The sequence below is a fragment of the Lampetra planeri genome, chromosome 65, assembly GCF_965212315.1.
Source record: "Lampetra planeri chromosome 65, kcLamPlan1.2.h2, whole genome shotgun sequence".
NCBI classification, from domain to species: Eukaryota; Metazoa; Chordata; class Hyperoartia; order Petromyzontiformes; family Petromyzontidae; genus Lampetra; species Lampetra planeri.
In genome coordinates this window covers 1,894,168-1,913,005 of record NC_136171.1, presented here as the reverse complement: position 1 = coordinate 1,913,005, position 18,838 = coordinate 1,894,168, and the positions used below count along the sequence as shown (strand labels likewise).

The 18,838-nt window shown below is 50.4% G+C and overlaps 1 protein-coding gene across 1 annotated transcript in view; it reads right to left on the bottom strand.

Annotated features, from left to right (window-relative positions):
* The window catches only part of SLC22A15 (solute carrier family 22 member 15), a 28,573-nt gene extending 11,044 nt beyond the window's left edge, over positions 1–17,529 (bottom strand). Inside the window, exons 1-8 of the mRNA XM_078619922.1 lie at positions 17,288–17,529; positions 14,814–14,922; positions 12,396–12,545; positions 10,301–10,433; positions 8,917–9,081; positions 4,880–5,009; positions 4,009–4,272; positions 2,391–2,531 (exon numbers count right to left, since the gene is read on the bottom strand). Of these exons, the coding sequence (XP_078476048.1) occupies positions 2,391–2,531; positions 4,009–4,272; positions 4,880–5,009; positions 8,917–9,081; positions 10,301–10,433; positions 12,396–12,545; positions 14,814–14,897 (1,067 nt within the window). The 5' untranslated portion in view covers positions 14,898–14,922; positions 17,288–17,529. The remainder of the gene's footprint in view (positions 1–2,390; positions 2,532–4,008; positions 4,273–4,879; positions 5,010–8,916; positions 9,082–10,300; positions 10,434–12,395; positions 12,546–14,813; positions 14,923–17,287) is intronic.
* Positions 17,530–18,838: the final 1,309 nt, after the last annotated feature.

Here is an 18,838-nt window from a genome sequence, read left to right as displayed (position 1 = left end):
TGTTCAGGCTATACAGGAGATATTTGTCTTGTGTGTGTATGTGCGTGGTTATAGTGGTGGATATGTATATGTAGAGGAGTATTGTGAGCAACCACGAGGGGGCGAACAGAGGGAACTGCGAGCGAGTTGACAGTTAGGGATCACGTCATGGTGGAAGAGGTACCTACGGGAACAAAGGCGGATCCGAGCTAGGGGGAGATGCCGCCAAAGGGGAACTTAAGTGGGACCCCCTGGGGAGCCAGGGCAAGAATCGGCTGCAAGGTGTCTCTCCCTCCTCGTCGCCGGGCAGTGTTAGATAAACCCCCGCTCCGGGCAGACGAGTTGGAGAGCCCTAAAGGATAGCCGAAGGCAGGACCAGGTACTGTTCAGAGTCCGGGGTAAAGGAACCCGATAGAGAGCACCTACCTCTGGTGTGAGTTAGAGTGTTGACTTCAACAGTGTTTAATAAACGGCAACAGCCCTTACAGCATTCCTCGTCCCCGTGTGATTCTGCGGCACAACATATCTGTACTTGTGTGTGTGTGCGTATAGCGGTGCGTGTGTATATGTACGTGTGTGTGTGGGGAGTGGCAGTGCAGCAATTAGCGCGCCGTGCTAAGAATCCGGCAAACCACCGCTTACGGCCAACACAAGTGACGATTATCTGAATTGGTCCTGGCCTCCCCTAAATCGACTCCGCCTCAAATGAATACCTGGTCCGGTGTGTGAACATCGCCGCTGGGGAGACAAAGGCGGCCAGGTGCTCGCTAACAACACTTGCTCCAACAGCCTCTTAAGGCGAAACAGAGGATCCTCCGTCTGTACAGTCATACCTCGGCATACGACCGCTTTGGAATACGTCGAATTTGGTATACGTCGTGTTTTGACGTGAAAAAAATGTCTTGGGATACGACGCGCTTGCTTGGGATACGACGCGCTTGCTAGAACTTGTATGGGTCGGAATGAGTCACCGCGTGCCCGCGTATACCCCACCCGCAATAAAGCTCTAACGAGCCATAACAGTATTGTGTGGAATGACCAGACAATGTCACACTTCAGGAACATTCTTAGAAGAAGGCAAAAACAAACTTCAATGGACAGGTTTTTAGTAAAACTCAAACCCGGTGAGCCTCAACCAGGTCCAAGTCAAGAAAAAAGACAGAAAAGAGAAAGAGAAAAAACCCCAGAATTTCAGCTTCCTAAAGTTTTAATGGAAGGGGACTCTCCTTCAAAAAAAATAACATCTCGTCCCCTTCCTCACCACCATCCTCGTAGGCTATCAACTCCTCTCAGCAAGGCAAAGTGATGTTACTTTTTATTTAAATTTATTGTAATGTACTTATGCATTTATTTTAATTTATTTATGCATTTATTTTAATTTATTTAAGTATTTATTTTAATTTCTACATTTATTTTAATTTATGTATGTGTAGGGGATCTGCGAGCCACCCTCACGGACACGCACCACGCAAACACGACGTCACCCGGACCAAGGCGTGCCAGACGAGAATGTGTATTGGAGATGGGTTAAAGGGCGGAATGCGCTGGACAGGGGTCAAAGGGCAGTGACGTCACCCGGACCAAAGCGTGCCAGACGGGAATGTGTATTGGGGATGGGTTAAAGGGCGGAATGCGCTGGACAGGGGTCAGGGGTCAAAGGGCAGTGACGTCACCCGGACCAAGGCGTGCCAGACGGGAATGTGTATTGGGGATGGGTTAAAGGGCGCTGTGGGACCGGGGTTGGTTGTGGAACGAGTGTAGCTGTGCATTAGTGAACTAAAGAAGTGCTTCAAAATATTCTCTTCATATGCATTTTAGTAATAAGTAGTGTCTAAATTGTTTTATACAACCCCATTAACGTATAATATGCCATATAAAATATAATTTCTTACACTCTGGAACGGATTATTTCCTTTCCCTTTATTTCTTACGGGAAAAAATTGTTTGGTACACGTCATTTTCGGTATAAGTCCTACCACCTTCTGAAACGAATTAACGACGTATACCGAGGTACCACTGTACCTTTATAGACGTGCGTAGATGGGTGTCGTGTGTACTATGAGCCGTGTGTACTATGTGCTTGTGTGTACTATGTGTACTGTGTACTGTGTGTACTGTGTGCCGTGTACTGTGTGTACTGTGTGCCGTGTGTACTGTGTGCTGTGTGTACTGTGTGCCGTGTACTGTGTGTACTGTGTGTACTGTGTGCCGTGTGTACTGTGTGTACTATGCACCGTGTGTATTGTGTGTACTGCGTGCACTGTGTGTACTGTGTGTACTGTGTGCCGTGTGTACGGTGTGCCGTGTGCCATGTGTACTGTGTACTGTGTGTACTGTGTGTACTGTGTACTGTGTGTACTGTGTGTACTGTGCGCGGTGTGTACTGTGTGCACGATGCACTAGGTGGGTACCAGGAGGCGTTGATGAGAAACAGGGACAGGGGGTACGAGGGCAGCTCCGCCAGCCCGGAGAGCGCCAGCCCCATGTGGACGTCACGGCTGAGGTCTCCCACGCCCAGCGTGAGGCCGTAGTACACGAGGCTGCACACAAACCTGCACACACAGCACACACAGCACACACAGCACACACAGCACACACATCACACACAGCGCACACAGCACACACAGTACACACGACACATAGTACACACAGCCCGTAGTACACGAGGCTGCACACAAACCTGCACACACAGCACACACATCACACACAATACACACAGCACACACAGCACACACAGCACACACAGCACATCGTACACACGGCACATACTACACACAGCCCGTAGTACACACAGCCTGGAGTACACGAGGCTGCACACAAACCTGCACACACCGCACACACGACACATCGTACACACGGCACATACTACACACGACACATCGTACACGCAGCCTGGAGTACACGAGGTTGCACAAGAAACCTGCACACACAGTACACACAGTACACACGACACAGTGCACATGGCACACAGTACACACAGCTTAACACGTAGGCTTTCGTGGCCAATATCCATAATACAGGTTTTTTTTGGGTTAGATCGCGTAAATACAACTAGCTTCATCAGGCGACAGCCATATTTGTGGATAAATCCCCCTGTTTCATTCCTTCTGCAGACGTAGATGCCACTGGTTCTTCACATTCTGCAGATGTAGATACCACTGGTTCTTCACGTTCTGTAGATGTAGATGCCACTGGTTCTTCACATTCTGCAGACGTAGATGCCACTGGTTCTTCACATTCTGCAGATGTAGATGCCACCGGTTCTTCACGTTCTGCAGATGTAGATACCACTGGTTCTTCACGTTCTGCAGATGTAGATGCCACCAGTTATTCACATTCTGCAGATGTAGATACCACTGGTTCTTCACGTTCTGCAGATTTAGATGCCACTGGTTATTCACATTCTGCAGATGTAGATGCCATTGGTTCTTCACGTTCTGCAGATGTAGATGCCACTGGTTCTTCACGTTCTGTAGATGCCACTGGTTCTTCACGTTCTGCAGATGTAGATGCCACTGGTTCTTCACGTTCTGTAGATGCCACTGGTTCTTCACGTTCTGCAGATATAGATGCCACTGGTTCTTCACGTTCTGCAGATGTAGATGCCACTGGTTCTTCACGTTCTGCAGATGTAGATGCCACTGGATCTTCACGTTCTGCAGATATAGATGCCATTGGTTCTTCACGTTCTGGAGATGTAGATGCCACTGGATGTTCACGTTCTGCAGATGTAGACGCCACTGGTTCTTCATGTTCTGCAGATATAGATGCCACTGGTTGTTCACATTCTGCAGATGTAGATGCCACTGATTCTTCACGTTCTGCAGATGTAGATGCCACCACCGCCATCTATTGCGCGGCGGTCGAACTTACGACTCTCGGTCCGAACGGGCAACTGGACATACGGACGGGGTTTGTTCGTATCTCTGAAAGTTCGTAAGTCGAATGTTCATAAGCAGAGGAGTACATACATACGTCACGTGTGTGCGAGCGAAGCTCTCCGGCCGCGTGTCGCTCTCTCTCTCTCACCACGTGTACATCATGACGAGCGTGCGCGTGCGCAGAACCGGGTGAGTCCCCACATCCATCAGCGATCCCCCCGCCGCGCCCCCCCCCCTCGCCGCCCCCACCTCCCCCGAGCCTCGCAGCGGGCGCAGCTGCACTTGGGGCGGGGGGAGGGAGCCGGTCGCCGTGGCTCCGACGTTGCCCCTGGCGATGAGGGACAGCGTCTTCTCTGCCTCCACGATACGACCACGGGAATGCAGCCACCGCGGGGACTCGGGCAGCAGCCACCTGGGGGGGGGGCGAGCGCACACACAGACACGCATACACACACAGACACGCGCACACACACATAGACATACACGCACACACACACAGAGACACGCGCACACACAGACACACGCACACACACATAGACATACACGCACACACACACAGACACGCGCACACACAGACACACGCACACACACACACAGACACACGCACGCACACGCACGCACACGGACGCACGCACACACGCACACACAGACATACACACACGTACATGCATACACGCGCACACACACAAACACGCGCGCACACACATACACGCACGCACACACAGACACGCGCACACACACACAGACACACACGCACACACACACACATAGACATACACACACGTACACGCATACATGCGCACACACACAAACACGTGCACACACACAAAAACGCGCACACACACATACACGCGCACACACACGGACACGCGCACACGCATACACACGCGCACACACATGCACACCCGTGTTATAGAATTGTTATAGGATTGTGTAATAGGGAATGTGTTATAGGATTGTGTTATAGAATTGTGTTAAAGGATTGTGTTTTCGGGGCGGCGTGTAGTGGGGGTGGTTACAGCGAGGCGAGGAGCAGCAGCACCCCGGGGACGTTGGCCGTCAGCGTGAGCCAGCGCCAGGGCCTCACGGCCACCCCCAGCGCCGCAAACACCACCAGGCCCAGCGCAAAGAACGCGCTGTACAGGGACCCTGAGCACGCACGCACACAAACACAAAGATCCCCCGTGTAACCTTCAACAGACCGTTGGGGCGAGTGCTGTTAGTAGCGAGCAGCAGCGCCTACGAAGGCCGGCACTGTGGCACACGAGGGGGTGAGTTGCCAGCACCACGCCCGGCCGCCTTTGTCTCCCCAGTGGCGATGTTTACTACACATCACACCGGCTACTCATTTGAGGCCGAGTCGACCTAGGGGAGAGCCAGGACCGGTTCAGATATTCGTCACTGGGTGTTGGTGGCCGTGAGCGGGAATCGAACTCGGGTCGCCCGGTTAGTGACGTAGCGCTAACCGCTGCGCCACCGCTCCCCGTACGCACACACAAGACAAAGACCACCCGTATAACCTTTAAGAGACTGATGGGGCAAGTTCTGTTCGTGAGCACCTCTGAAGGTCGGACAAACTCCAAAATGGTGAAGTTTACTACACACAGGGACCAGGTACTCATTTATATGTGTGTATGTTCAACTTCTTTTGCACCGTACGTTGCCAACCATGCAAATAGTAACGTAGTGTATCGTAGCGTTGTGTATGGTAGTGTAGTGATGTATATTGAATCACTATGGCGTTAGCGCCAGAGAGAAGAGTGTAACTGTGCGTCTTAGAGCCTCTCTCTGTCACGTATGACATACGGGACAGTCTCGGTGAACCCAAGAGGGCACGTGACCAGCAGAGGATAAGGACGGGGGCCAGAAGGGGGATACGTTAAGTAAGGTTGCAGAACCTTCTGGGAAGATCCCGAAGGGGGCGTGGCCGGGGGCGGAGCGAGGCCACGCTCAGGAGGATAAAAGGCAGTCCCGGGAGCGTTGTGGGCTGTCTTCTGGAATCAACCCGCCGTGCTACGCTCTTCAGTTTATGTTCTTCGGGCTTCGGTCGTCACATTCGACATCGTGGGTCGTAATTTACTGACCTGCCGCGTTTATATAGTGGCCTTGTTGGGGTCTAGCTCCGTGGTAGTTACGACATAGTTAGTTATCCCGGGTGTTTATGTAGTTTATGTAGTTACCCTGTTGGGGTGTATAATAAACGTGTTGCCTCCACGTTACCAGTGTCTGCCTCCGTGGGACCCACCACAGTAGTGTATTGTAGTACAAAGTAGTGTCGTGTATAGTAATGTAGTGTATAGTGTGGCGTATAGCAGTGTAGTGTACTATAGTAGTGTATAGTGTAGTGTACTATAGTAGTGGTGTATGTATGCCTCCCAAAAACCAACCCCTCGTCCACGTCGTGGGAGGTGGTAACAGGTAAAGTACAGGATTGCCAGACAGGGCGAAGTATGGTGGGTGGTTCGACCACCGGGGCCGCTTCGGTAACCAACAAGGCCTGTCTGGACTCACCTTGAAACGCGCAGCCTAACGGGGCTCTGGTTAGCCACTTAGGCTAAGGGAGTAAACCCCGACAAAATCCCGGGTGGATACCAAGTGGCCAACGGCCCACCTCGGTGGGGCGTTGGCCACTTGACGGTGGAGCCACATGGCGGAGGAGCCACTGGATGTCTGGTGCTTCAGGACAAGCCTTGCAGTCGTCTTGGTTTTCTGCCTCGCCATTGGACCCAGGCTTGGTTCCTGGTTAAGCCCCGTGCGGTAGCTGGTGTGCAACAGACACTGCACGTAAATTAATTCACGCACTGGCACCCTCCAGGGAAACTGTGCCATCGCACCACCACACTACGCACCCAAAGCCCTTGGGCGATTGGCAAGTGGTGAGCTGGGCAGGCCTATGCAGCTAGAATCTCCTAGTCACAACACAGCACAAAGGCGGCAGCTATTAGAATGTCGCCATGCACTCGGATTAGGCAGGATTGCATCCCGGCAGCTGTAGCTGTGACTGAACAGCCCACGAGGATCCACTCTGCTCACCCCAAATGGGGAGGGGGTGAGAAAAGGTGCCCTAAACGTAGCCTGCTGAGCAACATCCTGTCTGGCTTACCGCGACCAGAGGGAGCATCAATAATTGCGGTCGAAACAACAAGAAAAATAACCTGAACATTGGATCCTGGAATGTCAGGACCCTCACAGACAACCCAAACTCGCAACGTCCAGAGCGCCAAACAGCTCTTGTGGCACGCGAGCCGAGACGATTTAATATCCAAATTGCCGCCCTCAGCGAAACCCGTCTGGCGGATGAAGGCCAACTGACTGAGCTAAGTGGAGGCTACACCTTCTTGTGGAAGGGTAAACCAGCGCATGAATGACACCTGCATGGCGTAGGATTTGCAATAGACATCGTGCTCATCGACAGCTGAAGTGAGCTTCCAATTGGTATCAATGAGCGTTTTATGACTCTACGCCTGAAACTCGCAAAAGACCAACATGCAACCATCATTGTCACCGTCTTCAAAAAAGGTGATAAGTTAGACTTTGACAACTACAGAGGAATCTCTCTTCGTGCCACTGCTGGAAAAATACTGGCAAGAATCCGACTAAACAGACTTCTACCACTTGCTGAAAAACTCCTTGCTGAGTCGCAGACTGGCTTTCGACTTGGCAGGGGAACCTCGGACATGATCTTCTCAGCCCGTCAACTCCAAGAGAAGTGCCAGGAGCGGAGACTACCATTGTACATGGCCTTCTTTGATTTGACTAAAGCTTTTGACACTGTTAATCGTGATGCACTATCGAGAATCCTTCTGAGACATGGCTGCCCAACAAAATGTGTTAACCTCCTCCGTCTGTTGCGTGACGGTACGAAGGCTGTCATCCTCTCTGATGGTGAAACCTCAGAGCCAATCGAAGTTAAGGTGTGAAGCAAGGCTGCGTTATTGCACCAACTCTTTTCTCCATATTCCTGACGGGAATGCTTCATCTGACAGAGAACAGATAATACTGGTAGGAACCTCCTGGTTACACCAGCCCACAGGGGATTATTGTGTCCGTCGTGCAGGGAGGGGCTGGGTGGGGAGGGAGGGGCTGGGTGGGGAGGGGAGGGTGGGGAGGGGCTGGGTGGGGAGGGGCTGGTCACCCCGTGGTGCCCTTATAAAACTCAACGTTTAACCTACTCACGCCGGCTTGTGCCCACCCTCACAGTCGGGCATATTTGCGGAATACACCACGCCGCCGTTAACCCTGGCCATTGACCGAGCAGAATGTGTTATAGGAAGGAAGAGCGCTCAAGACAGCCCCAGAAGCACATCTGAAAGCGCCGTGCGATGCGGTCACCGTCTTTATTCGACGGTCAACCAAAAGCCGCTGTTGCTGCTGCTGCGAGGATGACCGGAGTTCGCATGGTGATGGGTGTGTCCTCCTTGACAAGATCAGCGAGGTATCGTGGTTCATTCGTGGCGAGCACTTTGCGTGCGTGTGATGAGCGCGACCTCAACACGTTTTCGTTCGGCAACCGGAAGCCAATGTAAACTCGGCAAAAGTAAACCAAAAAGTTACCAAAGTAACCAAAAAGTTACTCAAAAGTGACTAAAAAAGTTTACTAAGTAACGAAAAAAGTAACCCAAAAATTACCAAAAAAGTAACCGAAGTAACCAATTTTTTTAACCAAAGTAACAAAAAAGCAACTAAAGTAACCAAAAAGTAACCAAAAAATTACCAAAAAGGTTACCTCTAAAGTTACCAAAGTAACCAAAAAAGTTACAAAAAAAGTAACCAAACTAACCTCGAAAGTTACCAAAGTAAACAAAAAAGTAACCAATTGCGAATCGTAATATTTGGCCATGGAAGCCTCCGTGTACAAATGAACGTTCACTCACCACCGCGCGGCACACGGCCGGATCTCATAGTCTCCTGTCACGGCAGCGCACCACAGAAAAGTTTTGCACACGATGCGGTCCCCTTGGCGAACGTTTTCGCGGGCTCGTTTTACAGCCGCGACGCCATTACAAATTTGTGTGTCGTGGGGGGGGGGTGGCGAGCGCGCGTTGGCTCGACTTACCGGTGCTACCCCAGTAGGCGGAGCCCACGTACTCCTGGAGGAGGACGAAGGAGACGAGGGCGGTGCCGCCGTTGGCGACGCCGACGACGAGTCGCGACGCGCAGAACCAGCGCCATGTGGGGGACAGCGCCGACGCGAGGCCGCCCAAGACATCCACCAGCAGCCCTGCGCCCACGACGCCCCCACAAAGACGAAGATCCCCTTAGCAGACTGTTGGGGGCAAGTGCTGTAAGCGAGTAGCAACTACGAAGGCCGGCATGGCAAATACAAATATACCCCGTGTAGCTTTAACAGACTGTTGGGGGCAAGTGCTGTAAGCGAGTAGCAACTACGAAGGCCGGCATGGCAAATACAAAGACAAAGCTACCCCGTGTAGCTTTAACAGACTGTTGGGGGCAATTGCTGTAAGCGAGTAGCAACTACGAAGGCCGGCATGGCAAATACAAAGATACCCCGTGTAGCCTTAACAGACGGTTGGGGTCAAGTGCTGTTTAGCAAGCAGAACCTAGGAGGGCTGGCACGGCAAAAAAAACCACAAACATCCTCCGTGTAGCCTTAACAGACTGTTTGGGTCAAGTGCTGTGAGAGAGTAGCAACTACGAAGGCTGGCAGGACAAAAAAAGATGAAGATACCCCGTGTAGCCTTAAAGGGTTAAAGGCTATCCGGGGGTACGTTTATCTCGTGGTGGCGAGATGTTAACTCTATTACCCGGTATACGGGAGGTCATGGGTTCGATCTCAACCCTGACTCCTGCATATTTGTAGATTTAATTTCTCTCTCCCCGTGATCGCGTGGATTTTTGTCCGGCTCCTCCAGTTTTTCCCCTCCATGTTTAGAAACATACATTAATCGAGTCTATGGCTGCTCCATTGGAACCTCATTTGCCAGTAAAAAATATAATTGTTTTTTTACCCTTCTATCTGGCAACAAAACTGACACCTTTTTTTACAAGGAGTCATATTTGCATAGATTATCAGAGTTATGTTTTTTGTTTGCATTATGGCTGCAGGTATTGTGGTCTATGCAAACATGAAAAAGGTGTCAGTTTTGTTGCCAGATAGAAGGGTAAAAAACCAATTATCTTTGGCTGCTATAAATATACACACGACAATAACCAACTTTGTTGAGCCGCCATTTGTGGCCAGGTCGCTTCTGAAAGAGATCCTGGTAGCTCAGTGGGCCTTACCTGCTAAAATGAAAAGAGTTCAGTTCATAGTTTACAGAGCGACACGCAAACTCCAAATAAACACGCATCGTCAGGCGAGGTAGCTAACATCTCATCCACCGTGACAAAGACAAAGATCCCCCGCATAGCCTTAACAGACTGTGGGGGGGGGGAGCTGTTAGCGAGCAGCACACGACGTCTCTGTGCGTATTCTGTACCGATGAGGTAGACGCGCCTCCTGCCGTACAGGTCGGAGCACTGGCCAAAGACGAGGGAGCCGAGCAACACCCCGCAGAAGTAGAGCGAGGACGCCAGCCCCACCAGGAGGGCAGCGTCATCTCCCAGAGCCCACTGCACACAAACACATACGCACGCACGCACGTACACATACACACACCACCTCTATAAACACACACACACGTACATATACACACCACCTCTATAAACACACACACACGTAAATATACACACCACCTCTATAAACACACACACACGTACATACACACACCACCTCTATATAAACACACACACACACATATTCACACCACCTCTATAAACAACAAAGATCCCCCATATAGCCTTAACAGACTTTAGGGGCAAGTGCTGTTATCGAGCACCTATGAAGGCCGGAACGGTACACGAGGGGGTGGGTGGCCAGCACCACGCCCGACCGCCTTTGTCTCCCTAGTGACGATGTTTACACACCGCACCAGGTACTCATTTGAAGCCGAGTCGACCTAGGGGAGGCCCAGAACCGGTTCAGATAATCGTCACTGGTGTTGGCCGTGAGCGGGAATCGAACCCGTGTCGCCGGGTTCATAGCGCAGCCCACTAACCACTACACTATCGCTCCCCACACCTCTATAAACACACACACACGCACATATACACACCACCTCTATAAACACCAACCAACCAACCGCCATTCGCCACTAAGTGGCGGCGACGTCACCACAACGCTTGTGCCAGGCCATGTGCACCTTGAGGCCACGTGAAGTGTCGAACGCCCGCTGGCAGGAGGTCACGGGGCAGACCCAGGTGCCACAGGTCGATTTACTGAGATGACTGGCTGATGCACCACCTGTGCCTCCTACTGTGTGGTTGGCCAGCACCACGCACGGCCGCCTTTACGTCTCTAGCGGCGATGTTTACACATAGCACCGGGTACTCATTTGAGGCCGAGTCGACCTAGGGGAAGCCCAGGACCGATACGGATAATCGTCAATGGTGTTGGCTGTGAGCGCGAATCGAACTTGGGTTCATAGGGCAGCACGCTAACCGCTTCACTTCCGCTCCCCACACACACACGATGCAATAAGATAAAAAACATCTCTCATGCAATCTCCGTGGATTGTTAAGAATAAAGACAATTGTTTTGTTTCCTTTATATATTGTAAAACAAAAGATGGTTTAGTTTCACAGTGGTACCTCGGTATACGTCGTTAATTCGTTCCAGAAGGTAGGACTTATACCGAAAATGACGTATACAAACAAATTTTTCCCATAAGAAATAAACGGAAAGGAAATAATCCGTTCCAGAGTATAAGAAATGATATTTTGTATGACATATTATACATTAATGGTGTTGTTTAAAATAATTTAGACACTAATTATTATTAAAATGCATACATACATAAAATAAATGCATAAATTAAAATAAATTGAAATAAAAAGTAACATCACTTTACCTTGCTGAGAGGAGTTGATAGCCTACGAGGATGGTGGTGAGGGAGGGGAGGAGTGGTGAACGGGGTCTACACGGGTACGCGGTGACTCATCCCGACCCATACAAGTTCTAGCAAGCACGTCGTATCCCAAGCAAGACGTCGTATCCCAAGATGTGTTTTTCTCGTCAAAACACGACGTATACCAAATTCGACGTATTCCAAAGCGGTCGTATACCGAGGTATAACTGTATTTGTATATATTTGTGAAGCGATGCGTTTACCTTAACTAAACTGTTTTTGTAACCCTCTGACCCCCATGCCCCTGCTGGACATCTGCAGTCTAAATAAAGATTCTGATTCTTAACTCGCAACACTGCGCTGCCGCCACCACCGCCGCACAGGATTCACTCGCTCTGCGCGAGAGATGACGACTCAAGAGGCGCCAGGAGGAGGAACCACGGACGACCGGTGCAGCATCTACACATGTTGAACTTCTTTCACATCATACGTAGCCAACCGTGCGTGCTAATCCCGGGGTATGTTGGAGAGCAAATCCACAACATTTACAGATCCACAACAGGCGTGTCCCTGAGGCGTGCCGCTGAGGCGTGTCCCTGAGGCTTGCCGCTGAGACGTGCCGCGTTACCTCTGTGACTACAGAAGAGCCGTTGGCGGCTGGTAAGGGAGGCGAGGTCCTGCGGGAGGTCTCCGGGGAGACGGCGCGTGGGTGCGTGGGGCCAGCGGACGGGATTTGTCCAATGAGGATAATCAGCACAGCCTGGAACGCCAAGTACACCTGCGGAGGGACACGGAGATTCCCAACACCGCGTTACCTCGCCCGCTGGTCTCGTCGAAGGGCGTTGAACCATCGCCACGCGAACTCCGGTCATCACTCGCAGCGACGGCGGTTCTTTTGACTGGCCGTGAAACAAAGACACATTCGTCGCACGCTTTCAGAAGCGCATCGGCGGCCGTCTGGAACACTCTTCCTGCCAATACTAGGGGCCGTTCATAAATGACGTCACGCGATTTTGGACGATTTCCCCCCCCCCCCTCGTCACACGGCAAAAAGTCAGACCCCCCCCTCTCAAATATGACGTCACAAAGCTCTGCCCCCCCGAAAAATGTAAACATTCTTCAAATCGCTCTAAACTATTGTCATTTTAGTGCGTATTTAATGTGCCGCTGCACTCTGATGTTGTAGGAGAAAACATTTATTAAAAAGTCTATTTAATTAAGTAGAACATTCCTCAACCCCCCCCCCCCCCTCGTTACACATCGTCACAAATGTCTGACCCCCCCCCCCCAGGTGCGTGACGTCATTTATGAACGGCCCCTTAGGAAGCCGCTGGGAGGTATGCTTCAAATCTAGAATTAAGGGAGGTATGCACTTTTAAATCTAAATTCACAAATTCATTTCTTTAGAACTGCTTAGAGTGTTTAGTTTCTTGTTCATCTCCCACACCTCCGATTATCACGATTGGCTACGTACGGTGCGAAAGACGTTCAACATACATACGTATTTACAATAGCTTGGGACAATGGTTCTCGTGTTATTGCTCTGTGGCCATAGAGCTCTCATTCTGTATGTATGTATGTTGAAATTATTTCGCACTGTACATCGCAAAACCGTGCTTATTGGAAGTGCCAATGCTATCAACAATTTTTTTTCAGAAGCGACCTGGCCACAAACGATAGCTCAACGAAGTAGTTTCTCACGTGGAGATTTATCGCAGCCAAACACTCTAAACGCACGCTTCTAAATGTGGAGGGAATATCCGGCAGACCCGCAGAAAAATCCACGCGACCAGAGGGGGAGAAGAGACACACACAGGGTTGGGATCGAACCCATGACCTCCTGCGTACCAGGCAACGGAGTTAACATCTCGCCACGAAGTAACCGGTCCCGACAACTTCGCTCGTTCATTTCTTCCACCCTGTGTGGAGGACTCGGGACGTCCAGACACTGGCTGTTTTTTTATCTCATCAACACCGTGTTCAACCGTCACGCTGCAGGTCACAGCAACTCACCGACTCGCTCATCCCAGTCCTCGGCTCACCATGGGTGGAGTGAATCGGTGATTGAAGCTCACAGGAAAGCTAATCACGGTAGTAGCAGTAGTAGCGATAGAAGAGTGACAAGGTGATTGACCGCCGGTGAGTGAGCGAGAGACTGGAGGGTGAATCGGTGACTGCTGGGCTCACCACTTAAATCAATTGCTGCTTTATGCTGAATTCCATCCGGCACAGCGAGTTAGAAACTGGGTGCCGAAGTGGCGAGATGTTAACTACCTCACCTGCTATACAGGAGGTCGTGGGTTCGATCTAGACCCTGACGCCTGCTGCTGTATATTTGGAGTTTGCTGCGTCTTTCTCCTCATTGGTCGCGTGGATTTTTCTGCGGGTCCTCCGGTTTTTCCCCTCCACATTTAGAATCAACGTCACCACGTGTTTAGAGTGTTTGGCTGCTGCTATAAATTTCCACGTGATGATGACAAGTCACTCTCTGTTGAGCTATCGTTTGTGATGGCCGGGTCCGCTTCTGAAAAAGAACTACAAAAGAGCTCAGCCGGACCTTACCTGGTAAAAGAAAAAATAAATCGTTTGTTTCTTTGATGATTAACCTGATGGAGGTGGGGTAGAGTTTGGAGGTGTAAAATATAAAGGTGTATCAAGATGATCACGACGGATAATGACAGTGAGGGTGATGATAACGATACTAACGATGATGATGATAACGATGATGACGATGACGACGACAACGATGACGACGATGACAATGATGACGATGATAACGATGATGACGATGCCGATGATGACGATAACGATGACGACGATGATGACGATTACGATGATAATGATGACGATGATGACGATGATGACGATGACGACGGCAATGACAACGATGATGATGACGACGATGATGACGATGATAACGATGATGCCGATGATGACGATAACGATGATGACGATGCCGTTGATGACAATAATGGCGATGACAACGATAATGATAACGATGACGACGGCGATGATTGTGGGAGCCACGCCGCTGTCGTCCTGGCACCTGCACGAGCAGCAGCAGGCCACAGCGACGGCGCTGGTAGGGACCGCAGGCGCCAACGACCACGAAAGCTTCCTCCAGATCCATCGGCCCATCACCACCGCAGTGGGGCCTATGCACACACGCAGAGCCGACTCGCGCGTCGAGTAAAGAATAGGGACTGTGGGCTTGAATAAAGGGTGGCTGTGGTCGAATAAAGCATGAATACTGTGTTTGAATAAAGGATAATGACTGTGGGGTTGAATAAAGGATGGTGTATGTGTGTTCCATCACCACGGCGCCTACGCACAAGCGCGGCACAGCCGACTCATAAGTTGAATAAAGGATCGAGACTGTGGGGCTGAATAAAGGTTGTTTATTGTGGTCCAATAAAAGATGGTGACTGTGGTTGAATCAAGGATGAATAATCATACCGTGTCAACCCACACGGTTTACCCCGTATTCTTGTTTCAGAGAAATAGAGTTTTCAGGTCCATACGGCGTACAGCCGTTTCAATGATGAGCAAAAAAAAAGTCTATTTGTTAATTTTTCTCCCTTGCGATGGGACTTTGTAAGATGAATGTTGAGATGTATAAGGGCACGGGGTGACCAATAAGGTCTGAATTGGTATGTAATAAGGTAGGGCACTGATTAGTTGTTGACAGGTATGGTTTCCCCAAATTACCTGTTCCACCAGTAGCAGAGGTGTTTCAGTAAAATATTTGTGCCCTCAGGGGGAATTAATATCGTGCCACTGTGGCTAGAATGTTAACTACCTCGTCTGGTATGCAGGAGGTCATGGCTTCAACCCCGACCCTGACGCCTACTGTATATTGGGAGTTTGCGTGTCTCTCTCTCGCCATCATCATCACGGTGACAAGGAGATGTTAACTACCTCGCCTGGTATACAGGAGGTCGTGGCTTCGATCCCGACCCTGACGCCTGCTGCTGTATATTTGTGTGTCACTCTCTTCCCGTGGTCGCGTGGATTTTTCTCCGGATCCTCCGGTTATTCCCTCCACATTTAGGATCAGCGTCAGGCGTTTAGAGTTATTTGGCTGCCGTAAATCTCCAAGTGATAAGCCACTTCAGTGAGCTTGCAATCATTTGTGATAGCCAGGTCGCTTCTGAAAAAGAGCTCAGTGGGGGGGGCCTTACCTGGTAACATTTAAAAAAAGATTAAGTTTACATTCCCAGACATCTGTGAAAAAATTAGCTGTATAACTCATCAGATTCCTCCGGCATAAACAAATATTCCCATTCTGAAAATATTTTAAAAACTTTTCAATCAATGCTGGCGCAAATGTCAGATGTCTGCAAGGACCCTCTCTCTGTAAGATATCAAATGATGGCCACTTGTTCTATATCCATACATCTCACCACTGTCCATTTGCTTCATTGCTGCACTCAGGTTTGTCAAGCGTGTGTACTGTGTGTGTACTGTGTGTGTGTACTGTGTGTGTACTGTGTGTGTGTACTATGTGTGTACTGTGTGTGTACTGTGTGTGTGTACTGTGTGTGTACTGTGTGCACTGTGTGTACTGTGTGTGTACTGTGTGCACTGTGTGTACTGTGTGTGTACTGTGTGTGTGCAAGTGTGTGTGTGTGTGTACTGTGTGTGTGCAAGTGTGTGTGTGTACTGTGTGTCTGTGTGTGTGTACTGTGTGTATGGAGCGGTGGTGCAGCGGTTAGCGCTACGAACCCGGCGACCCCGAGTTCGACTCCCGCTCACGGCTAACAACACCAAGTGACGATTATCTGAACCGGTCCTTGGGCCTCCCCTAGGTCGACTCAGCCTCAAATAAGTACCCGGTGCGTAAACATCACTGCTGGGGAGACAAAGGCGGTCGTGCGTGGTGCTGGCCACCCACCCCCACGTGTGCCGCTGCTACTCGCTGAAAGCACTTGCCCCTACAATGTTAAGGCTACACGGGGGATCTTTGTCCTGTAGAAGTACTGTAGAAATACTGTAGAAGTACTGTGTACGACATGCAGTCCGTATAGATACTGCAAGAGGCGTGTAAACTGCAATGCAGTCAAGACTTTGCGTGTGTATCCTTCATACCCACTGCGTGTAATATCATGGCAAGTACCGTAATGTAGCGGGGTTATACACCAATGCAGTCTGTATATATATAAGACTGTATGTATAGACTATATATATACTGTGTATAGACTGTACTAGAGGTGCGTGCCCACTGCACACAGTCCAACATCGACTGCACGTGTGCCGCTGTGAAACTCCGCACAGACCAATACAGTCTACATATATAGACTGTGTATAGACTGTATGTATATAGACTGCACGCACAACACAAAAACTCCATACAAAGTTACGCGCACGGCGTTTGAAACTCGCGTCAAGTCTCTGTGTGTACGCGGCGTGCACGCGTGTGGTGTGGCGTGGTGGTGTGTTGGCGTGTTGGTGTGGTGGCGTGGTGGTGGTGGCGTGGTGCGGTGTGGTGGTTTGGTGGTGGTGTGTGCACTGCTCACATACCGTACAGACCGCAGCGCACGTGTCGTTAGGCGTACCCTCTCTGCAGACTCTCTGTAGACTGTGTGTAGACTCTCTGTAGAATGTTTGTGGACTGTGTGTGGTATCTCTGTAGACTGTGTGTACCCTCTCTGTGGACTGTCGCGTTCTCTGCTTCGTCGACTGTCAGTTTTCCCGCGCCAGCAAACGAGCGCCACGTCCGCACAGCCACACGCCCGCGCGCGCGTCCCGATTGGCGGAGCGCGGTCACGTGGCCTCCCACCCCTCCTACCCCAACGCCCCCCACCTCAACCCCCCCAACGCTCCCCACCCCCTTACCCCCAAGCCCCCCAACCCCCCACCCCAACGCCCCTAACCCCCCACCTCAACCCCCCAACGCCCCTCACCTCAACTCCCCCCACCCCCTCACCCACTCACCCCCCAACCCACCACCCCAACGCCCCCCACCCTCCAACCTCCCCAACCACCCCCAACCCCAACACCCCCCCCCCCCAAACAACCCAAACGCCCCCCAACCACCCGCCAACCCCTCAACTCCCCACCCCCCGCAACCTCAACCCCCCACCCCCCTACAGGTGACAACTTTACAGGTGGAACATTTCGCATCGTCCCCCTCCGTCCCACCGCATTCGTCGTTTCAGCAGTGCGCTGCCTTGGTTCAACACAGCCACCGTCCCTTATTCGACCTAAACCAAAGTCGCCATCCTTTAATCAACCGCAGCCATCCTTTCTTCAACCACGCTAACACCACCATCCTTTACCATCCTTTATTCAACAACCCAGTCTCCATCCTTTATGCAACCGGTCATATTTTAGCCAACCAAACTCCCTATCCTTTATTCAACCACGCAAACACCACCATCCTTTAATCAACCACACGGTCACTAATACTTTGTTCAACCACATAGTATCCATCCTTTATTCAACCCGTCACTATCCTTTTCTACCACATAGTAATCATCCTACATGCAATTGGTCATCCATTATTCAAACCAGTCAGCATCATTATTCGGTAGTGAACTATTTGTCTTTAGTAAACGTGACACATTTTTTTTACTGTTTGGCCGTGTCGGCTAGGGTTGGAGGGTTACGACACATTTGTAAATAGCGCGACCTAACCCAAAAAACACTTTATTACACTGGTCAACTATTTATTTTCTGGCCTGGACTTTTGCAGCTATTTTAGACTAATTTAAGGGTGCTGATTCCAAATCTGATCTCAGATTTGCTCTATCACATCTCATTTTATGCTATCGGCATACCCCATTTTCATTGATTTTACCCGAAATTAACTCTGTCACTTATGATTGCAAGTTGTTGCGAGTCAGTGACTGCTTTAGTGTTAAAATATGGTGCTGTATTTTTAGGATAGTGTGTTTATAATATCATTTTATGTAGATATCCACATTTATGTTTTCTTCTGCAGGGCGTGATCTAACAATGGCTACAACATCCGAAAGAAGGAAATGCAGTAATGGCCCAGATATCTTCTGCTACATCTGTGGCAGCTTCACTTTGCAGGATCAAAGGCGCAACATCAATACCTTTGTCAAG